This window comes from Anomalospiza imberbis, chromosome 15 (genome assembly GCF_031753505.1).
Source record: "Anomalospiza imberbis isolate Cuckoo-Finch-1a 21T00152 chromosome 15, ASM3175350v1, whole genome shotgun sequence".
Lineage (NCBI taxonomy): Eukaryota > Metazoa > Chordata > Aves > Passeriformes > Viduidae > Anomalospiza > Anomalospiza imberbis.
In genome coordinates, this window is record NC_089695.1 from 11,287,896 (window position 1) to 11,308,657 (window position 20,762).

General features: G+C 40.7%; 1 protein-coding gene across 3 annotated transcripts; it reads right to left on the bottom strand.

Annotated features, from left to right (window-relative positions):
• Positions 1-274: 274 nt before the first annotated feature.
• GFPT2 (glutamine-fructose-6-phosphate transaminase 2) lies at positions 275-20,364 on the bottom strand. Of its 3 annotated transcripts, none has more exons than XM_068205851.1 (19): positions 20,295-20,364; positions 12,556-12,663; positions 11,852-11,950; positions 11,036-11,161; positions 10,407-10,465; positions 9,769-9,903; positions 8,289-8,350; positions 7,012-7,091; positions 6,614-6,731; positions 5,744-5,907; positions 5,125-5,220; positions 4,929-5,026; positions 4,466-4,586; positions 4,137-4,294; positions 3,885-3,999; positions 3,137-3,264; positions 2,324-2,491; positions 1,730-1,891; positions 275-1,132 (listed from the first exon to the last, which is right to left on the bottom strand). In XM_068205851.1, the coding sequence occupies exons 1-19, from the start codon at positions 20,347-20,349 to the stop codon at positions 1,088-1,090; spliced, it is 2,097 nt and encodes a 698-aa protein (XP_068061952.1). In that variant the 5' UTR covers positions 20,350-20,364; the 3' UTR covers positions 275-1,087. The 3 variants fall into 3 exon arrangements, with proteins under 3 accessions (XP_068061952.1, XP_068061953.1, XP_068061954.1); XM_068205852.1 differs by lacking the exon at positions 20,295-20,364 and adding an exon at positions 17,125-17,133; XM_068205853.1 differs by lacking the exon at positions 20,295-20,364 and adding an exon at positions 15,879-15,903.
• Between the last annotated feature and the right edge of the window lie 398 nt (positions 20,365-20,762).

Here is a 20,762-nt window from a genome sequence, read left to right on the forward strand (position 1 = left end):
GGCCATTTAGAAATAAAAAACAAACAAATGAGCAGAGAACTTCTTGTGTGTGTCTGCCTTTTTTTTTTTTTTTTTTGCACATTTATAAGTTCTCCCCTACTGCAGGTTGGTTCACAACTATCAAAGTGTGCTTTTGCAAATCTATATGCCACTAAAATAGGGCTTTCTTCAGACCTCAGATAGAAGTCATCAGGTTAAAAAAAAAAAAAAACAACAAAAATTAAATAAATAAAAACCCAAACATACATACACACACACAAAAACACAAAATAAGAAGAATTATATAATCTTTTAATTGCATTGTCATTTCATTGTACCCTCTTCAAACAAAAATATCACTTGAAAGACATCCAGTTCCCTTATTCTGTTGCACTATACATGTTATGCAAATAAGAGCTGGGGTGGCATACAAAACAAATGTCGTTCTGACTTTTCAAAACAGTTAAAAGAAGCAGAAATTGAAAACATAACCGGGAATTTACAGCCACAGAAGGACTTTGCAAATGACTGTTTAAATATGAAACACAGATGCAAGGGGGAAGGGAATCTGTGAAAGAAGAGGGGACAACAAATTTCCAGTTTGAGGCTGAAGGAGGAAAATCCCTAACAACTGTACAGAAATATCAACACGCTCAGTATTTACATTCTGAGCATTACCAATGTTACAGATAAGCAATGTACTAAAAAAATAACTTAAAAAAAGCTATACAAATCGTACTTATAAATACTATGTCTTTGAAACTAGATATGTAGTGTAGGCTAAAAAAATGTTCACAGTTACTCTGGAGAGAGCTGTATATATATATATATATTGCACAGTAAAAAAGTTCATTCAGTATACCATGTGTAAACAATTTTTATCTTCTTTGGTAATTTCAGGACTTAGAGGAGTATTTGCTGTGAGCAAAAGCACTTGGGTACAAGGCACATCAAAAGCTTTTAAAGCTGCAAGATAAATCCTTCTGACACTTTCCAGTTAGCACTGTCATTCTCTTTAGAAAAAACATTTACCTATCAATTCAGAACAACACATTCTACAAGTATAACTCAGAGGTCTGGTGACAAAGACATCAGCTGTTCTTGGCTGTTACTCTACAGTAACAGATTTGGCCAAATTTCTTGGGAAGTCCACCTGGAATGAAGAGACAGGCTTTCAGTATGACAGAGTAATACTGGCATTCTGCATTTGACAGTTCATTTCATGTGCTTTTTCTGACTACCTAATGAGTTCTGCTTGATTCTAGACACATTAACACACACAACAGCCTATAGATCTGCAGGTGATGACTTGCAGCTGAATTCATCTGTGCTTCCAAAACCCTCCTAACAAATACATATTTGTTTTGCACAGGATACGTTCCAAAGCAGTCATCATTGTCAAACTGACACATCAACAAACCAAGGTGTACAAAGCACTGACCTTTTTAAGTTAAAGTACAATATCACATTTCAAGATTAGGTTCCCATGAAAAGTCCCATTTGCACTCTTAACTAACCAAAAGCAAAAGAGTTTATCATTTTTTTAGAAGGATACTAATTGAAAAAAAACGAAACTGAAGAATTGGCTCTGAAATGCTCCCTCTATAACCATACTCACTATGAGATTCACTAGCTATTTTCATAGCTAGTGAATCTTAGATATGCCATAGAACTGGGTTTCTCACTTTACACTGCTAGGAGGAAGTTCAAAACTGCACTAAAAGAAGTGTTAAATATAGAAAACACTTACATCATATCCTCTGAGAACAGCCAGGTGAAAAGAAAGTAACTGAAGAGGAATGACACTCAACACTCCCTGAAGGCAGTCAACTGTATGAGGCAACTCAATGGTTTTGTAGGCAAATTTTGAGCTTTCAGTGTCTTCTTTAGAACACAGAATGATTGGACGACCCTGAAAATAATTTTTTGCATTGTTAAATGAAAAGCTGGCCTAGAAGTGTTTAGAAACATTGTTCACAGCATGCCTGTATGTGTTTGAAGACATTCAAGTAGCTAACAAAGGCAATGCCAGTCTTGCATAATAGCTCTTGACTTTCACTGTATTGTAAGATTTGAATGTTTTCACCCTGTAGAGTTTTAACATTATTCCATTTGCTTCAAAACAGAAAGACCCCAAAACAAACAAGCCATATGAAAGCAGTTTTCACTACTGATTTTAACCTGTAATAACAACCTGCAATGCAGATGTAGCATCTTATTTATAACTTAATAATTAACAATAATCAGCAGTACATCCCTTTCCAGGTGCACAGTCAGCAGCAGTGCAGTGGGCACAATCTCTTTTCCTATGACACAGGAGAAGTTAATTAGTAGAACACTGTACCTGCCGAGCAGTGATCTGTTGCAGAGCATTCTGGCACTTGGTGAAACAAGGATCCTTCATGATCACCATGATAACAGGCATTTGTTTATCTATTAGGGCCAAAGGCCCATGTTTCAGCTCACCAGCCAGGATACCTTCCGAGTGCATATAGGTGATTTCTTTTATTTTCTAGAAAAAAAAAAAAGAAATGCCTCAAATTATTACTAAATCAGCTGAGAAACAACAGCCACAAGAATCAAAACACCAAGGCTATACCTCTGCCACTTGAATACATGTACCCAGTGCCAAGCACTAGTGAAAGCACACAGGTGCCTGCTGGGATTTGTAGCAGGCTGTGGGCAGCAGCAGAGCTCACCCATGCACATGGAGTAACCAACAGGAATTTTAGGAACCAAGCACCCAGCACAACCTTGGCTACGGCAGTCTATCTTTAACACACCAAATTCCTCTGAGTGATGGGTATGTGTCCATTCTACCAGAATGTTCATGACATAATTAATGAGTTTCATGCATGAGCATCTCTTCTCAACATCATCACACTGCTTCTGATGTTGTTTTCAAATGGGTCAGCAACTTAAATTGTTAGTTTCTTGTTTTTAAATAGACTAATTAAACACTGTGTTTATGATGTGAAAGAACCAAGAAATGGTATCACATCCAGGTTCACCTTATGTATGTGTTTAAATGCTTCTAGTTATACATAGTTTTATTGCAGTAGAATTAAATTGTAATGAAAAATTAGAAATAAACTATGTTGCAGAAGCCACAAAATATATTTTAAAATAGTATCAAAGAATATTGAGAAGTTCCTACCAAAGCTCCTTCCAGACATGTGGCATAATTATACCCACGGCCCATAACCAGCAATGATCTCTGTTTGTACAGTTCAAGAGCCAAATCATGTATCTTCTCATCCAAGGACAAGACTTCTTTAATCATTTCTATTGAGGCACAGAAAAAAAATCAATTTTTTTAACTGGAAAAATAGTTCATTTGTACTGACTGAACAGAATGTACAGAATGTTCTAATTATCTAATAGAACAAATACACTTAATGTAATTCAACCATTAACTTAGCAACTTTGACTGCAGTTTAAGGATATTTTCTCCAGCCTTATAATTCTCCAGTAATAAATTTAAAACTATTATTGGTTTAAGCAGTGCTCATACATCCTATTTGAATTTCTAAAGGAAGTTGTGAAATAGCCGTTTAAAAATCACCTTGAATTAGTTTCATTTTATCTATCCTGATTTAATGTGGGAGCTTTTAAAAATTTCAAACCATGAATGTAGGAGATCAAGTAATATTTCTCATACAAAACTACCTTATTTTAATTAGAAAACCCAACCCATGAAATTTCCGATATTCCTGCCAAGTTTCTTGGAAGGGAACTTGTAAAATTGGCAAACAGTGCAGAAATGAACAGTCCATTTTTCTCATATTGTCTGCCTTCCAGTATGAGGGGGAGAGTGAAACTTAAATGAGAAAGAAATATCCCTGAGTAGTATTTTACACTGCGAACATCCCCTATGCCTCCTCAAACCCAAAATATCAATATACCTGGCAGTGATTTTAGTCCACTTATGATTTCCTGTCTCCTTTTCTGCAAGGAAATTCTGTCTTCAGACATCATTAGGCCAAACATTACAAGAGACACGAATTGGCTGGTATAGGCCTGCAGACAAAACAAAATCATATAGCAGCTAATTCTGCAGAGAGTGAATATGATCTCAGTTTGAAGTGCTGCAATTAAAATTTGACTTGTATTCCACAGGCCTGAAGGGTGAAAGTCAAACACTGAACAGCAATTACCTTTGTGCTTGCCACACCAATCTCAGGCCCTGCATTGATGTGCACACCACAGTCAGTCTCCCTGGATATTGAACTTCCAACTGTGTTTGTGATGCCAACTGTCAGAGCACGGCGTTCTTTACAATACCTCAAGGCCATGAGTGTATCTGCAGTTTCACCTGGAAAACATTCACACCTTCACTTCAGGTTGGCAGAGATAATAATGATTCCTGAAAAGCATCAAAGTCCACACAAGTGTGTTCTAGGTAACTGTACCCACACTTACATGATGCAAAGGGCAATGGAAAGCAATCTTAGAGCGCTCAAACTCAACAGCAAATGCAGCTCACCTGACTGGCTTATAAAAAAGCACACGTCATCCCTGAATACAGGTGTGTTTCTATCCAGGAAGTCACTGGCAAGTTCCACCATCACTGGTAATTCAGTTAATTCTTCCAGGACTTGTCGAGTCTGTATTCAAGCAGAACACAGTATTTGTTAAAATTTCCACCCACTAACATTTGGACATTTTACAGGTCAGAGAAAATCTAAATGAATTCTTATTAGAAAAGCTGGTAAGTACAGCTCACCAGAGCGTTAAAAACCAAGGTGGAAAAAGTTAACTTCTAGCATGGTAATTAATGGCATTGGAGCATTAATAAAGAATGTGGCACTAAGTAAAGCTAAATAAAAGGGTGAGACCCCTCAATGAAAGATACAGTCTGAGACAGAAGAAAAAGCAGATGAAAAGCTGTTCTCTGAAAGCCCAGAAATTAAGTTATTTGTGCATTTCAACCAAGGCTGGGAACATACAGCCACTGCAGCGTGGTAACTGGTCCCACAGCCAATAATGATCAGTCTTCGGCATCTTCTGATTTCTTTCAAATGATCCTTCAGCCCCCCCAGCAGAACTGCAAAAAAATAAATACACAATGGTGGTTTTAATTTTCTAGATAGCATATTTACAAATTTCAAACTTAGTGCAGTTTGAAGGGCTGTTCTCCATTACCTGTGCTGCTCTCAAAATTCACCCTGCCTCTCATTGTGTTGACAACTGATTCTGGTTGTTCAAAAATTTCCTTTTGCATGAAGGCACTGAAGTTACCTGTTTATAAAAACATGACATGGTAATGCTTAGGTTTGTTATTTTAAGTCTATTCCAGTTACAAAGAGACTTTTTAAGACTAACTTGACTGTGTTAGCTTAAATAAAAGCTTAGAATAAGCAAGAAGAAAGGAAGGCTGGATAGGCCACTTTATTTGGCTGGTTCCATTTCCCAATACTGACAAGGTAAATAAATTCCTTCATAAGGAAACATATGTGCTCCCCTTCAATTCTTAATTTATAGTCAAACTTTGCCAACAACTACAACATGCTATCATTAGTTACATTTTCACTAGATACTGAAATGAATAGAAGTATCTATGACTTTTCCAAGGCTAAAAGGGATAGGGTCCCAGGCTGCCCATTCTCTCTTGGTCTCAAAACTTGGAATTGTCAGCTGCCAGTACAAACAGCTTGCATAAAAAGTAATGGTCACAACAAACTAGCAGTTTTCTGCTTCATCTACTACACAAACAGTAACTATCCATCTTTGATGATACTCATTTACAGATGTTTCAACCCACCCTTCATGATTTGCTGCAATTCCATCTGCAAGGTCTGGATGGCCCGGGAAGGATCATCACTAGCTGAGCGCTCCAGACGGTGAATGGAGAGCTTCCCATCAGTTACAGCTGCAATGTCATCGTCTTCTAAGAAAATCACTCTGTTGGTGTGCTCAATGATAGCGCTACAGAGAAAAAAACAGAAGCAAGACAAACCTGACATGTCAGTGTTGGTAATAGCAAAGCAATTAAATACGCCACAAGAGCACTTCCAGCCCTGCCTCTCTCTTCCTTTTGGGCAGAACTGCAGACAGAGCATCCTAAAGGCAATGGCTCCATCTGCTGCTCCTCCTGCACTCTCACAGCAACCCACAGCAGGAGGCTCAGCAACCACTGCATCCATTCCTGCTGGTCTGAAGGTGCTTCCCAGTGCCCTTGATGGATCCTGCTAAGGTCCCACTCTAGTTTCCAAGATAAATGTGTGCCTGATGTCCAGGTTCCTGCCCAGCTTGGAACCACAGCACTATTTTCCTCCTCCAGTATCTGAATTGAAAACATCACAACCCCGACTAACGTATAGTCTACCCAAATGCTCAGCTGATGAGTGTCTATTTGTACCCAAATTACTTTCTTACACTGGATGTATTTCACATAGAGGTCAGCAGCTGGCAGATATTGCACTTGTGAAGGTTTGTCAGCAACATTTGAACTGCAAACATTTTTCAAGCACCTGAGCCTGGGGGCTTTCTGATGTTACCTGGATTAAAAGCTCTTCTTTCAGAAAGCCATTGTACAAGAGCAAGGCAGCTTAAATTTCCAGAACTATCTCACTTATTAAAAAAAAACCAAAAACAAATAGTACTTTCAGCAAAGTTGAAGTACTTTTACTACCTTGCATCTGAAGCAAAGAAGAATTCTACTGCCTTATCCCCAACAGCATGAAGGCAGGTTGAGCTGTCCAGTCTTTTCATTTGGGAGTTGCAGATGTTCTTCACATTCTCAATGTTGCCTATTAAAGAAATGAGACATTCTAAATGCAAACCCAGTTCTGTTCAGTTAAGGTTACAGACTATACAGCTTCAGGGTATCACAGTTACAGAAATAGGTTGAGGCACAGGACTTTCACACGAACTACACATTCAGTAGTATAAAAATATCCCCAGCCAACAAGTTATCTGGGGCATCAGCTGGTAGTTTTATGGTACAAAAACCAATTAACCTAATTTCTAATCATAAAGTGATGGTAATTTTAGTTCTTAAAAATAATGTATTTTGATTTATCAACTTACATGTTCTGTACAAAACTGGAATCTGTTCAGTTGAGAGCTTGTACTTGCTCCTAACCCCAATGAGCAAAGGACTCCCTCTCCTAGAGAAAGGAAAACACTCAAGTTTATAAAGAGAAATGTGCATACAAAGAAGTTACCAGACATCAGTGAAGCTGAAAAAACAACATCCCATCTAGCTTCCTAAATAGGAAGAGCCTCCTTCAACCATGATCCTAAGGCCATTACATGGCAGTTCTATAAAATTTTTTCTTCTGTAAGATTCACCAAATATTATTATATAAGTAATTATCACGTGCCTTGGTGATTCTTTACCTGTAAACTACATCCAGGTAGAGGAAAATGTGTATGAACCAGCTGTTTTCTTTCCAGTAATCAGAAAACATCTTAGTACAGGGACCAATTTGAACCAAAGCTTACTCTGCCTCTAAAGTGAGACAACAGTAAGCTCCCATGCTCTTTAGAATTGAAGTACTGTTACACTCTTTAGCCTTTCAAACTGAGAAACATCAACCATCCCTACTGTACCTCTGAAACTGTAGAATATTAAGACAATTTTTAAATTATACAGGTTACATGTCACTGAAGACCTTATTAAAAAATCATCACGGAAATAAAAGAACAAGTCACACTCAGATTACAAGATTAGCTTCTCTTAAATCCCTCAGCCCTAAAAACCCAAACCTGAACCACATATAGAATAGTTCATTTCAGAAGATGTTCTCCAGTTGGAGTGATGGTACAGCTGGCTTTTTCAAAATTTTAATGTAGTCTTATTTTAGACCACCGAAGCAATGGGCTTTTGGGTTGCAATATAAAACAGTCTTTATTCCCATCACTTGCTATTTTAATCAGTTGCTATGTCACTTGCTATTTTAATATCTTTACATTTCCTGAAAGTTGTTTTTCAAGTCATAAATAAAAGTAGAACTTAACACAGAAAGACACCATAAATGCTATGACAGCTATAGAACACTATTTGTATAACCTGTTACTAGGATGGTCTTTCAGCCAACATAAATATACTTATCTCAGTTTTTACTCAATGGGAGCTAAAACTGAACAATATCCCTTCCCTCTCCCCTTTTTGGTATATGAAAAATGTTAGCATGCTCTTAATACAAATTTAGAAACACAAGATACTCTGAGGTTCTTTACTGACTCACTAATTTTGGTTAATTAAGCACTTTAAGCATCAATATTTTAGCATGTTTAAGAGGTTGGCTTTTTTTTAATCTAATAAAAAGCATGCATTATATATAAAATGGACTTTTACTAACCTGGTAGCAACAGCTTCACCTGGGTAATGGATGCTCTTGAAAACCAGTGCAAAAGCACCTTCCTGGAAACCATGAATACAAAGGAGAAAAAAAGATCCTAAACGACTTATCTCAAATAGTTGCATCTCATTAAACTGGGGCCCCTCTCTGAAGAGGCACTGAAGGAGCTGCTATCAGGAGTCTCTTCCTGGAGGGCAGACTGCACCTTTAAAGGAATTGGCCATGGAACAGAACAAGCTGACATGCACACTAACGGTGCAACAGCTAAAAGACCAGGAAGTGAGCACTTACCCTCTCTTTATACATAAAAACAATAAACTTGAATGCAAAGGTTATGAAAATGTCAGAGATGCTACTCATAATCAACATGAAGATTGTCAGATGTTTACTTTCGGTAAGACCTTCAATCAGAATTTTACTTGTAGTGCATTACCATGCAGTTTCAACTAAAAACCTGGAGTTACTATGTCTAGTTCAAGCAGCAAATTCTTATTAATGTATTTCAAAAACAAAATAAATCAAAAATCCACCAGAAAAAAAAAAAAAAAACAACAAAAAAACCAAAACAAAACAGAAACAACTCTACAGTACTAACACAGCTGGCAAACTCCTGGAGGAGGATTCCCAAAGCTGGAGTCAAGGCCCCCCACCCTGCCAGCAGGACAAAACGGGTGACATTCCCTCCTCCCCCAGGGCTCCACTCAGAGCACTCTGCCCTGTTCTGCGGTCAGGTGAAGCCTCCCTTCCCCTCAGCTCTGGGGCTGCTCCATCTTGACCCACACAGGCCTTGCCTTGGTGTGGATTCCAGCCAGCTCCAAGGAATCCTACAGAGCTGCTTTAAAGAGAAGACAGGAGGTGAAAAGAGCGTCAGAAACTGCAGGAAGGGGAGGGAAAACATCTGCCTGGAGACTGGAGGAGGAAACAAAGGCAGCTTTCTCCAAGTTTGCAATGCATCTATCAAAGTTTTTAAGCATTCACATACTGAGTAACAGTAGATTCCCACTTCACAGTTTGGAAACCAGTCCAGCTTGTTAGATCTATTTCCAAATAGGAGAGCCAAGGCATTGGCCAAACTTGAATCACAGCAGTGTTTCAACACGATCAGAATAACCTTTGTGAACACACTGCCATTTATAAGAGATTTTAACCCCCAGAGGCTCCTATTACTTTTTAAAATTAAACTGCTTCATTAAAAAGCTGTGTTAACTTCTTGCTAAAAACAAAACAAGACAAAAAACTCAACAAACAAAACCTGCTGCTACTGCAATTTAAAGATTTAACAGATAAAATCCTTTGAAGTCTCCAAAATTTTAATCTCATTTCTTGGTCTATTAAGCATTATTTAGAAGCCTACAAGTGTTATTTTCAGCACCTTCTAAGAACTCCTGCAGAGGATCTAAATGCTAAGGCAGAATGCTAAGGAACCCCACAAGTTGCTTATACTGTTTTACAGGGGAAAAAAAAGTAATTTCCCACTTACCAACTGTTGAATAACTCTCTCTACCAAGGCTGAAAAACTGGTGTCTTCACTCTCTCTGTTGTCATACATGTATTTGATCAATTTGGGGATTGTTTCTGTATCTGTTTCAGACTCAAATTCATATCCTTTGCTCTCCTGAAATATCATATTGAAGAGTAAAAATTGTGTCCATCCTCAGGCAACAAACACTGAAGAGCCTCTCAGCTGCCTCCCACCAGAAACTTCAGTCAGAGCTCAGAGCACTATATTGGACCAGTGGATATAAATCACTATAGATAAAATATAAGGACTTGTCATAGATAATCTTTGGGAAATGCCAGAATAAGACCCATAGTAAGACTTGTTTGGCATCTGTGAAGCAGCAAGAGACAGGAGGGAGCCCACTCTGCACACCCTCTCAGAGAATCTCAGCACAAACTGCTACTCTACTCATAAATACTTTGCATTTAGGATTACAGGAACATATTGCACTTCATCAGCTCCTGAGTATCCTTATTAGGCAGACCCTTTCACACAGCTTTTTTATGGATGACATCAAGAAACTTGAATTCATGTTTCATCGAAGTCATGAACGACCTGATGGTAGTGTGGGGGAGTATTAACTTTCTAGTTTTAGAATTGAGTTGCCACAGACTCACCAGGAATTTTCTCAGGTCCTTATAGTTTGTGATGATTCCATTATGGATGACAACAAACTCTAAGAGGAAAAAAAATATATATATATATATTCATGAGCAACAAAAATTAAGATATTTAATTCAGAACACAAAATTACAAGGGGAAAAAAGCTTAGAAGTACACTTGAAACCACCTGCTACAGCTTTCAGACCTGCAGTTTATCACAGCATGGAAAACTGCAAGAAGAAGCTTACAAATTCTGAAAGTATACAAAGGCAGTTCCAAATTATTGAGAGGGTTCTAAACTACACCTAGTAGAGCACCAAACCACCTCAAGTAAAGAATGATATGAAATCTCCCTTTTCTGGACCAGGCAATATTGACACATTCATATTTTTCAGTCTTACCTTTCAAAACAAGAACGTTCTACTTCGATTAACTTGCAATTTTCAGAGAACAGATCTCATTAATTTTTAGTGTTACTTTAGCCTGAAAAGAGGCTATTTCATTTTAAAAGTGTGTGAGCTAAATAGAATGGCAACAGCCCTACTATAAAAAATAGATACCATAACAATAGTAAGAACATATGTGCTCTGTGGATTGAATCATTTCAGATTTGTGTGGCTCAAGTGCTGCAGAGATTACATACCATTCCTTTTATCTGATCTCTGAGGGTGACTGTTTATTGCACTTGGTACTCCGTGGGTCGCCCAGCGAGTATGAGCAATTCCAAAATGGGTTTCAAAATCTGTTTTTGAATCCAGGTCATCTTGTTCTATACAGGAGAAATTCAGTTTACTGAATAATTAATATTGCCTCTCTGCCTCTGTCTCTCTCTCACATACAAATGATTAGTAAAACACAAAGACAATTCCTACAGGCAAAAATCTAAACGCTATCTTCTGTTTTGTTTTAACCATTTGCTTTCTTGACATTACACTTCAGAAAGTTCAAGCTACTGTGATTAAAACCTTGTTTGCCAAGACATGAGCATTTTTAGCCAATACTAACAGACAGGCTAACAGACCCCATTACTACAAATTATAATGTAAACGTATTAAAACACAGCTTCAGCCTTTCACAGATGGAAGCACTGCATAAAGCAGATTGTGATGACAGCCAGCTGCTTAAATGGTCGTAAATTCTGTCAGAGTGCATGTTTCAGCATTTCAGCCATGCAGCACAGAAATCACATGAGTAAAGAGCCAAAGGAGCCCAGGTTTTGAACAAAGGAGCAACCAAAAGAAGGGAGAATAGACTGAAATTTCACAGTGCTAGATCTGAAGATCAGCTTGCTTTTTAAGTGCAGATTTGAGGGGCCCAAAAAATTTAGCTGCTTGGATTTCCCAATGCAGTTATTGCTGATGCAAAATCATAACTGCAATTTTATGGTCTGACTTTCTGCTGAGATGCAGATGGTATCTGACTGGGAGGCCAAAGTAAAGGGGTCATTTTTAACACTTACTGTACAACTCTTCTTCCAGAGCCTTTACTTTTCCTCTTTTCTTAACCAGTTTGATGAATCTTTCTTTATCTTCATTATTGTTTCCATCAATTGCCACTCCTACAGCACAGGACACAGTCATAAGTGTTATTTAAAGCATGAAATACATTAGAATGAGGAAAAGGCTGAGAAAATACACACACCACTGAAATTAGTATTTTAAAATTACCCTTTAAAGGGATATATTTGAAGTCTGTTACTAGACCTGTGCATGTTCAAATGAAACCACATCAAGTCTATATCCACTGCACAGATTAAAACATACATGAGCCATCTCAAATTGTATTTGACAACAGACTGAAATCTTTTGCCCAATAAAATGAGCCAACTCAAATTTAAGACAAGTTTAATCTTCCCCATCCTTCACTGTGATTCACATACACAAAAAAGGCTGAGGTACAAACTACATGGCCCTGTATAGAGATCTTTTTCCACACCCTGTTTGTTTTGCTTACATGTACTAACCTCAACCATCTAATTACACAGCTAAACACCCTATTTTAAGTCCTGAGGAAAGCTGTAGCGCTCCAAGATTTGAGCTAATTAGTTCTCATCTGTTAATCTGTAGAATAAAGAAAGAAAAATCCAAGAGGCCAGACACTGAAAGTACCCAGAAGTCATGGAATGAGCTATATAAAATTAATTCGTTGAGTTGGTTAACATACCTGCAGAGTCATATCCTCTGTATTCCAGTCTCTGTAATCCTTTTATCAGGGTTTCATATATTTCCTTCCTAGTGCGAGGCACTCTGTAGTTTAGATAAGCAAAAATTCCTGTTTAAAGAGAAAGGGGGAAGGAGGGGGGAAAAGAAGCAAAGAGGTTATTTTAACAACTTGCATCACTTCAGACTCAATTTGAAAGTCTTTAAAACTAGTGTCAGGGAGAAGTCCTAGGGGCACCCAACCTCCTCGTTTAGTACAACTCCTAATGCATTTTGAATTGGGAAGAATTCAAGTACAATAAAGGACTCAGAAGCCTAATTTCAACACATTACACAAACCTTACTGGTGAGTTTCACTCTCCTCATGTTACCCACCAAGAGTTAAACAGTTAGGAGAGGTTAAAAAAATTCTACTTTTCATGAAAACCACAGCTGAAAATGAGAACATTGTGATCTATTTCATATCCAGGCATTCAAAGAAGGAATATATTCACCAGTACTAACACAAGGAGACTTTTGTAATCCAAGTCATGGCCTTAAATACCCACGGGTAGGTACGAGGCACAACATCTATTTCTGAAAGGCTCCAGCTTAATCCTGTATGCAGCAGCCACTTCAGCAGAAAGAGAATGGAGAGGCAAACACGAGGAAAGGGCAGAAGTCAATGGGGTAGGACAACAAAGGAAAGAAACAGAAGGTACAAAACAGGGTCACCCACAACACGAGCACTCCCCTGCGCAGTCCCAAAGGCAGGCGGGCACAAGAGCCCCGGGCGGCCCCGTCAGCTCCTCCGGGCCATCGCAGCGAGAGCCCCGAACTCACTCCCCGATCCCCCTCCTCTTGAATCGACCAGTCATCGACCAAGAACAGGCTTTTTTTTTTTTTTTTGGAAGCGCACAGGCATTTTTTTATTGGAAGGGTGTTAGGGATGTTGTTTTATCTTTAGAAAAGGTGCAATAAGAGAGTCACCTGCAAAGGAAAACACAGCCATTCCCTTTCTCTGCCTACTGCTCTTCCTGCGACTCTGGTATTTATATGGATACGTTAGACCCTTTTATTAACTCTTGCAAATCTGTACCCCAATAAAACAGAAACAACTAATTTTGCTGTTTCAACAGTTTCTCCGAGCAAAAAGTCAGGACTGGAGACTACAGTTAGGAAAAAACCCAGACTTTAAGAGCTCTACAGATAAGCAGTTCAGACAAGTGTTTTAGATACAGAAAGCCTTTGTTTGAAATTTAACACCCTCTTCCCCCTCAATTAAGGCTTTTGAACTGTAAATGGCCATAGTGAAGAAGCTGTTATAATGATACACCAATAAATCTCCCTAATAAATATTACTGTGAATTTGGTTACTCCGCTGGTTTATAAGACATTAATACTGTTGATTTGACAGTGAGACAAAGAGAGTATTACATTTGCCTCTGAATTTATTTTGGAAAGATTAAAGGGTGGATAATACTTTTCTGCTTCAGAAGTGAGATTTATGAGGAGCTCAGCCTAATTATTTCTAGCACATCTAACATTAACAGAGACATTAAGACAATAGTTACATTTAAGGAGGTATTTGAGAATTTGAACTGCGTAATACTGTTCTTCATGGATGCTTCGAAAAATAATGCCTCTGGTTATAAGCAGTCACTTTAGACTGAGAGACTGTTGATAATTTTTCCAGACAGATATTTACCGTTCTCTGGCACCAACCACGACCCTCAAAAGCAGCATTCTTCAATACGAATTTCTCAACATCATTCCAAAACATTGCCACGCCTCGTTTCAGATCCAGCTCTACTTTCTAGGCCAGATTTCACAATGAATTTAAGCCTCAACATCCTTGTATGTTCCATGTGGCATCTTTCACTACACAGAGCTCCAGGAAGAACCTTCCTCTGGGACCATCCTTACAATGCTACCAGTGTGCTACAATTGTTAAAAAGATCCTTGTTTCCAGGGAACTGGAGCTGCACTTCCACACACGTGCATTAGAAGATGAAGAAGTCACCAGAGGCCATTTAAAATGAAAACAATAGCTGCAGCCTGACTTCAAAGAACATGTTATAAACTCTTCCAGTTAAGGAAAATAAATCTTACTCTAAGCACTGAGAGTAACACTTTCTCCAGTACGTTTCTGTTCGTGATTTATCTACTCATGGTTTTTTTCCTTCCTCAGTCATTTTGGCTCCATTTAAAGGACATTGCTCAACTCATGTAGAAACAACTTGTGATAAAGACTTCTTGTATCTTAATTCTTTCTGGAAACACACCAGTATGACTGAATCTCAGTTGAATCATCTTATGATAAGAATTTTGTGATGCTCACAAGTTCCTTTATGATGACCTCCCCAAGGTATTAGATACCATTTCCAGATCTTGCTTCCTTAAGAAGACTCAAAAACAAAATCCAGGAAAAGCACCCAAGAAGTGTTTTACTAGGACATTGTCCTCTTGATCTGAATGTTAAATCTAGTTTATAAATTTCCATAATCAGTTTGCTTAGAAGGATGAGGTAGGTCAATTATGTATGGCTTTAGAAGCAGGTACTAAAAACAGAAAGAGAAGGTTGCTAAAGCATTACTAAAACCAGTTTCAATCACATGCAGACACTGAAAGCAAGGCTCTCCCTTTACAGGTACATCAAGACTTTAGAGCTTCACCTTTCAGGATTACAAGCAGAGCATGAAAAGGAAGAAAAGTAAATTGAGTATTTTTTGTGGGAAAATTCCACAAGAACTCCTGCAATTGCAAGACTTCACCAAAATCAAGAAGGGGGCAGCCTATACTTGAAGTTTGAGAAAAAATATTTACTTTTTGAAAAATAAAAGGATACCTCTAAGAACATTGTTGATGCCAGAAACATAGCTTTGAAAAACTCTCAACTTCATATCCTGACGAAACTAACTCTGATTTAAGAGGTCATCAGTTAAGTGCATCTTGACTGTTTTTTAAACCCTGAATACTTGGCTATACTGTCTTACATGTGAGAATGATAACATCTCGACTTTGCTTCCTTACAAGCATGTTTATAGCAGAATTTATGACCTGTGTATTTTCAAAACATAAACCAAGGGCTATAAATCTTCACATGCTACCTGAAGCCAAAGAAAACACAATAGGGTCCATTATCAGCACTTAAACCTGGAAAGATATGAAAAAATAAAAACAACAACAAAAAAGTAATTTGGAAACTACTGGTTGCAGTCTCTAGAACTCCTACACTCCCTACAAAGATCAGCATAGCAGGCTGAGGGATATCTTTCATTAAAACAAATGTAATATAAAAGGTTTCTAAATGCTGATGGGAAAAAACCTAGCTCTAGTCTCACTTACCCTTCATGAACTGCTGCTCTTTGCCATTTCATACTGAGTCACTTGCTCCACCCCAAGTTGGATGTTCTACCGAACTCCTTGAGCACTGTTAACACCCTCACTTCCCAATCAATACACAGCCCAGACATGCAAAGGTTTTGATATTACCATGACGTGTCTCAGAGCTTGCCGTGAATACTCCAGGGTGGCTCAGCACTGAGCCAGGTCTCTCACCTGGAGGGATTTTGTTTAGAAGGCACCGAGTTTGTCTCATTGATAGTGATCTGTCACGTAGGAGCTCAAACAATAGGAGCTGAAATAGGAGGTGAATAGGAGCACCTCGTGTTTGCATTCAAGTGAAAGAGGATTCCCGAGCTCTTTCTGAGGTTACAATTTAAAAGGATGTGGAAGCAAGGAAAAGATCCCTAATTCAGAAAGTACAATTTTGGGAGCAGTTAACTCGCTTTCAGTCTGCATCCCACAAAAGAGGTTGTGTTGATGATGACTAAGAAGTACAAGTGCAAATGTTTCTACTTTCATCAGACCTGAGAGGAGATGTCAGGGACAGATTGGCAAAGTTTCATCAGACCTGAGAGGAGATGTCAGGGACAGATTGGCAAAGTTTCACTAAACTTTCCTCCATAACCAAATACAATCGCATTAACAGCTTCTGAACCCACACTTTGATCCGAAGCACATCTAAGCAACTGTGTACATGCTATAGGAATTATCTTTACCATCTCATCGTTATTAGAAAAAATGAGGTGAATAAACTCACAACAGCTAAGAATTAAGCTCCTTCACTACCTTTGTTTGAAAACCACAAACTCTCTCTTATCGCTGCAGCTCGGAAGTGAGTCACGATTAATCAATCCTAGTCCCGGATCAGGAAAAACAGAGCCCAGCGCATCCCGTGCATCAGAGGCAGCGGGACCAGGAGCAGAGGTTAACCACGCACCCCGGGCACCCCCGGGGCAGCCGGGCTGTGGGAACGGGACCATTTCCATCCCAAGACCCGGGGACACGCCGCCAGGCGCGGGAGCCTCGGGGAGGGAGGAACGGAACGGCGATCGCCTCTCCTCGGGAGAAGGGGCGGGCGGAGGGGGCTTCCTCTCCACCTGCCAGGCGCTCCCTGTCCTTCCCACCCCCCCAAAAGGATGCAGCGGGGCCAGTCCCGAGCGAAGCCGCAGCCGCGACACCGCTGGGCTCGGGGACAAAGCCGCCCTTGTCCCTTGCTGGCCGGCTCAGCCCGCGCTCCGTCACTCACCGCACATGGTGGCCGCGCACGGTCCCTCCGCTCCCGGCGAACGCGGCTGCGGCCGGGCCGGCCCCGCTGCCCGCGGCTCTTATAGCCCCGCTTACAGGGACGGGCCGGGCCGGGCCTGCCTCCGCCCGCCCCCTGCCCGCGGGGACACAGCCCGGCGGGGCAGAGCCCAGGGAGGGGACAGAGCCTGGCGGGGACACAGCCCGGCGGGGCAGAGCCCAGGGAGGGGACACAGCCCAGGGAAGGGACACAGCCCGGCGGGGCAGAGCCCAGGGAGGGGACACAGCCCAGGGAAGGGACACAGCCCGGCGGGGGCAGAGCCCAGGGAGGGGGACAGAGCCCAGGGAGGGGGACAGAGCCCAGGGAGGGGGACAGAGCCCGGCGGGGCAGAGCCCAGGGAGGGGGGCAGAGCCCAGGGAAGGGACACAGCCCGGCGGGGACACAGCCCGGCGGGGCAGAGCCCAGGGAGGGGATACAGCCCAGGGAAGGGACAGAGCCCAGGGAAGGGACACAGCCCGGCGGGGACACAGCCCGGCGGGGCAGAGCCCAGGGAGGGGATACAGCCCAGGGAAGGGACAGAGCCCAGGGAAGGGACAGAGCCCGGCGGGGCAGAGCCCAGGGAAGGGACAGAGCCCAGGGAAGGGGCAGAGCCCAGGGAAGGGGCAGAGCCCGGCGGGGCAGAGCACAGGGAAGGGACAGGGCCCAGGGAAGGGACAGAGCCCAGCGGGGCAGAGCCCAGGGAGGGGACAGAGCCCAGGGAAGGGACAGAGCCCAGCGGGGCAGAGCCCAGGGAGGGGACAGAGCCCAGGGAAGGGACAGAGCCCGGCAGGACCGCGGTGAATCCCGCCCTGCGCGGCCGTGCCGAGCTCCGCGCACGGGGAGTCACAGAGCCATTCAGCTTGGGAAAGACCTCCCAGATCACCCAGTCCAGCCTTTGACCGATCACACCTGGTCAAACAGAGCACTAAAAGTCACATCCAATCATTTCTTCAACACCTCCAGGGATGAGGACTCCACCACCTCCGGGTGTTTCCCCCAGCCCAGCCCGAGTGAAGAGGGACATTCCTAATTGCAGCTCTGTGTGTTAAGTAGCATTGCTATTTATATTAAATTACGCACAATAAAGGAAAACTTATTTGCTCCTTGTGGAGCATTTTAACTAATGATTGATGCAGACAGTAGGAATGAAACACTTTTTTTTTAACATCACTGCAATACTAATTGCCAAAGATAACGAGTTAGAGCCCAAAATTCCATTCATGCAAGACATTTCATGTTTCCATGTGACATTCCCAGGGAGAAAATTAAACAAAATGAGATTCAGCTGCTAGGAAGAACTGTCTTAATTAGTGGTTAATGCATCACCTTGATAACGTATCAGTCAACACTTCCCAGATGCATCTACCTGAGGCCATTTGGTTTTTTCATGACTTGTTGGAAGTGCATTAGAGAGTACACTATTTTTTTTTATACTGGTGGGTTTGTTTGGCTTGAAGGACACATTTTATGGCACTCAGATGAGATGATCAAACTGTTCCCATCTCCCAACTTCTTAAACTCTGAAAGCCAAAATATCACCTACTGTATTCAACATAATTAGGATCCAGAAATTCTGCCATACTCTGGAAAAGTGCTCTTCCCACAAGACCATTAAAAAACCAAAAGCAAATGAGAGCAGTTTTGACAGAGAGTTTGCAAATTGAAGGTTGCAGTTTTCCTGTCATAAAAAACAGGCAACTGATGAGCAATAAGGAGGTCAAGGGGTGCAACTTCCCACTAAGGTCTGAACACAAACATGAAGAGGCACCCAAAGGATCAGGAATTTTTGCCCAGCTACATCTTTCACTTTTTTTTCTGTCTTTACACAAGTGATCAAAAATAGAAGTAGGACATGGTACAGAATGGAGAGCACTGTATCACTGTTTTAGTGTCAGGTAACAAGGAATTTGCCTGGGGCACCAATAGGCAAAGGCGAGGTGTAATGAAAATCATGGAGCATGTGGCTGGAAAGAGGAGGGATTTATGTTTAGGCTCCCTCTGAGCCTAATACAGGTACTAGTTCTCACAGAATTTATGATCTGCCCTGAAAAGCAGCCATCAGCATTTTAAGGACAGCTATTTAAAACTGCATTTGCATACTCAAGAGGTCCAGATACATCCCTGAATACCTTGTTCTGTTCCTTGACACCCATGGGGACCGAATTTCCTGGTGGGGAGTTTCAGTAAGTTCCCTTGTCCCAGGGAGTGAAAGGATCAAATTCCACTCATTAGTAAACGGGGGCAGGAAAAAAAGTAGTGAACGTGAAGTGCAAAAGGGAAGAGCTGTGATAAATATCAGGAAAAATTAGGAGGAGCAGTTATGCAATGGAACAGCCCCCAGAGGCTGGCTTATGGCCCTTTCCCTGGTGACACCACTGGAAGAGACCCTGTCCTGTGAGTCACCACTGAGTGACCTGTGTGTGGTGTGAAGGACAAGGGGTGACCAAATGGCAGTCCCTTCCAACTCCAGCACTTCCATGATTATGACTGGGTTATAAAACTCCTTTTAAATTGCCTTTTTGAGCTGCTGTTGGAGTGGCTACAACATTTTCTGAGAACTAGTAGCCTGTCTCTAGATTCATACTAGAATGCACAGCACAAGTTCTTATATTAACAATGAAATCCATTATTTTAGTTTATATCATATATTTATATATTACATATATTTAACATAAATATATTCAACATCGATTTTACATATAAATATATATGTAATATATATTTTTGTATTACATATTATATATTTATCTATTACATATAATTATCTATTATTTATTTAGATATTTCTTGCTTCAGACTATGGAATTTGAGAGCCTAAAAGCAGCGATTGTACATTACAGATCATCATCCCCCACAACTAGGCTTCTGCACTTCTGCAATTTTTATGCATTACTACAAATAAAAAATATTTAAAACATGGACAAATTCTGAACATTCTCATCACCATCACTTTCATTTTAACAAAATGGGACTGTGTTATTCCCTACCAAGGCTCTCAAGAATACTTGGGCTGACAGCTTTGCTTGGATCTCTATGATTTCTTCCCAGTCTGATAACGATGAGTGCTGTTAACCAGGAATCACTCCAGTGAAGCTGAATTTCGCCAACAGAAAATATAAAAATGAAGTGCTAACCTTGCTGGCATATGAAGAAGGTCAGGCTGAGCTTCAGGACACCCTCAGCATCCATCTCAGCTCCACTGCGAGTTTGGAAAACAATCAGCAATGCTTTTGAAGTGGAAACAGCAGCACCTTTCTTCTGCTGAGTGGTTCAAAAGAGAGGGCAAAATATTTGCAATTTTGATGGTTCTCTTAGTGGAGGTGTTAACTAGCTGCTCACCTAGGATCGGTGTAGGGCTAAGGCATTGGTATTTTCAGTTTAAAAGTACAAAATAGTAATTAACAGCTTTTAATTTGAGAATGGGGAGAGTTGTCATTTGTCACTGTCCAGCAGTTGACTTTGAAATTATAAAAACTATGTGTTGTAGGAGGAGTTACACATAAATGTGAATCAACATCAAACCTATGACTGAGGATTAAGTAACCATGATTTAATTAATTGGTGGCTTTTCAGCTAAGAGTCATGAGGAGCATGTGTAATGT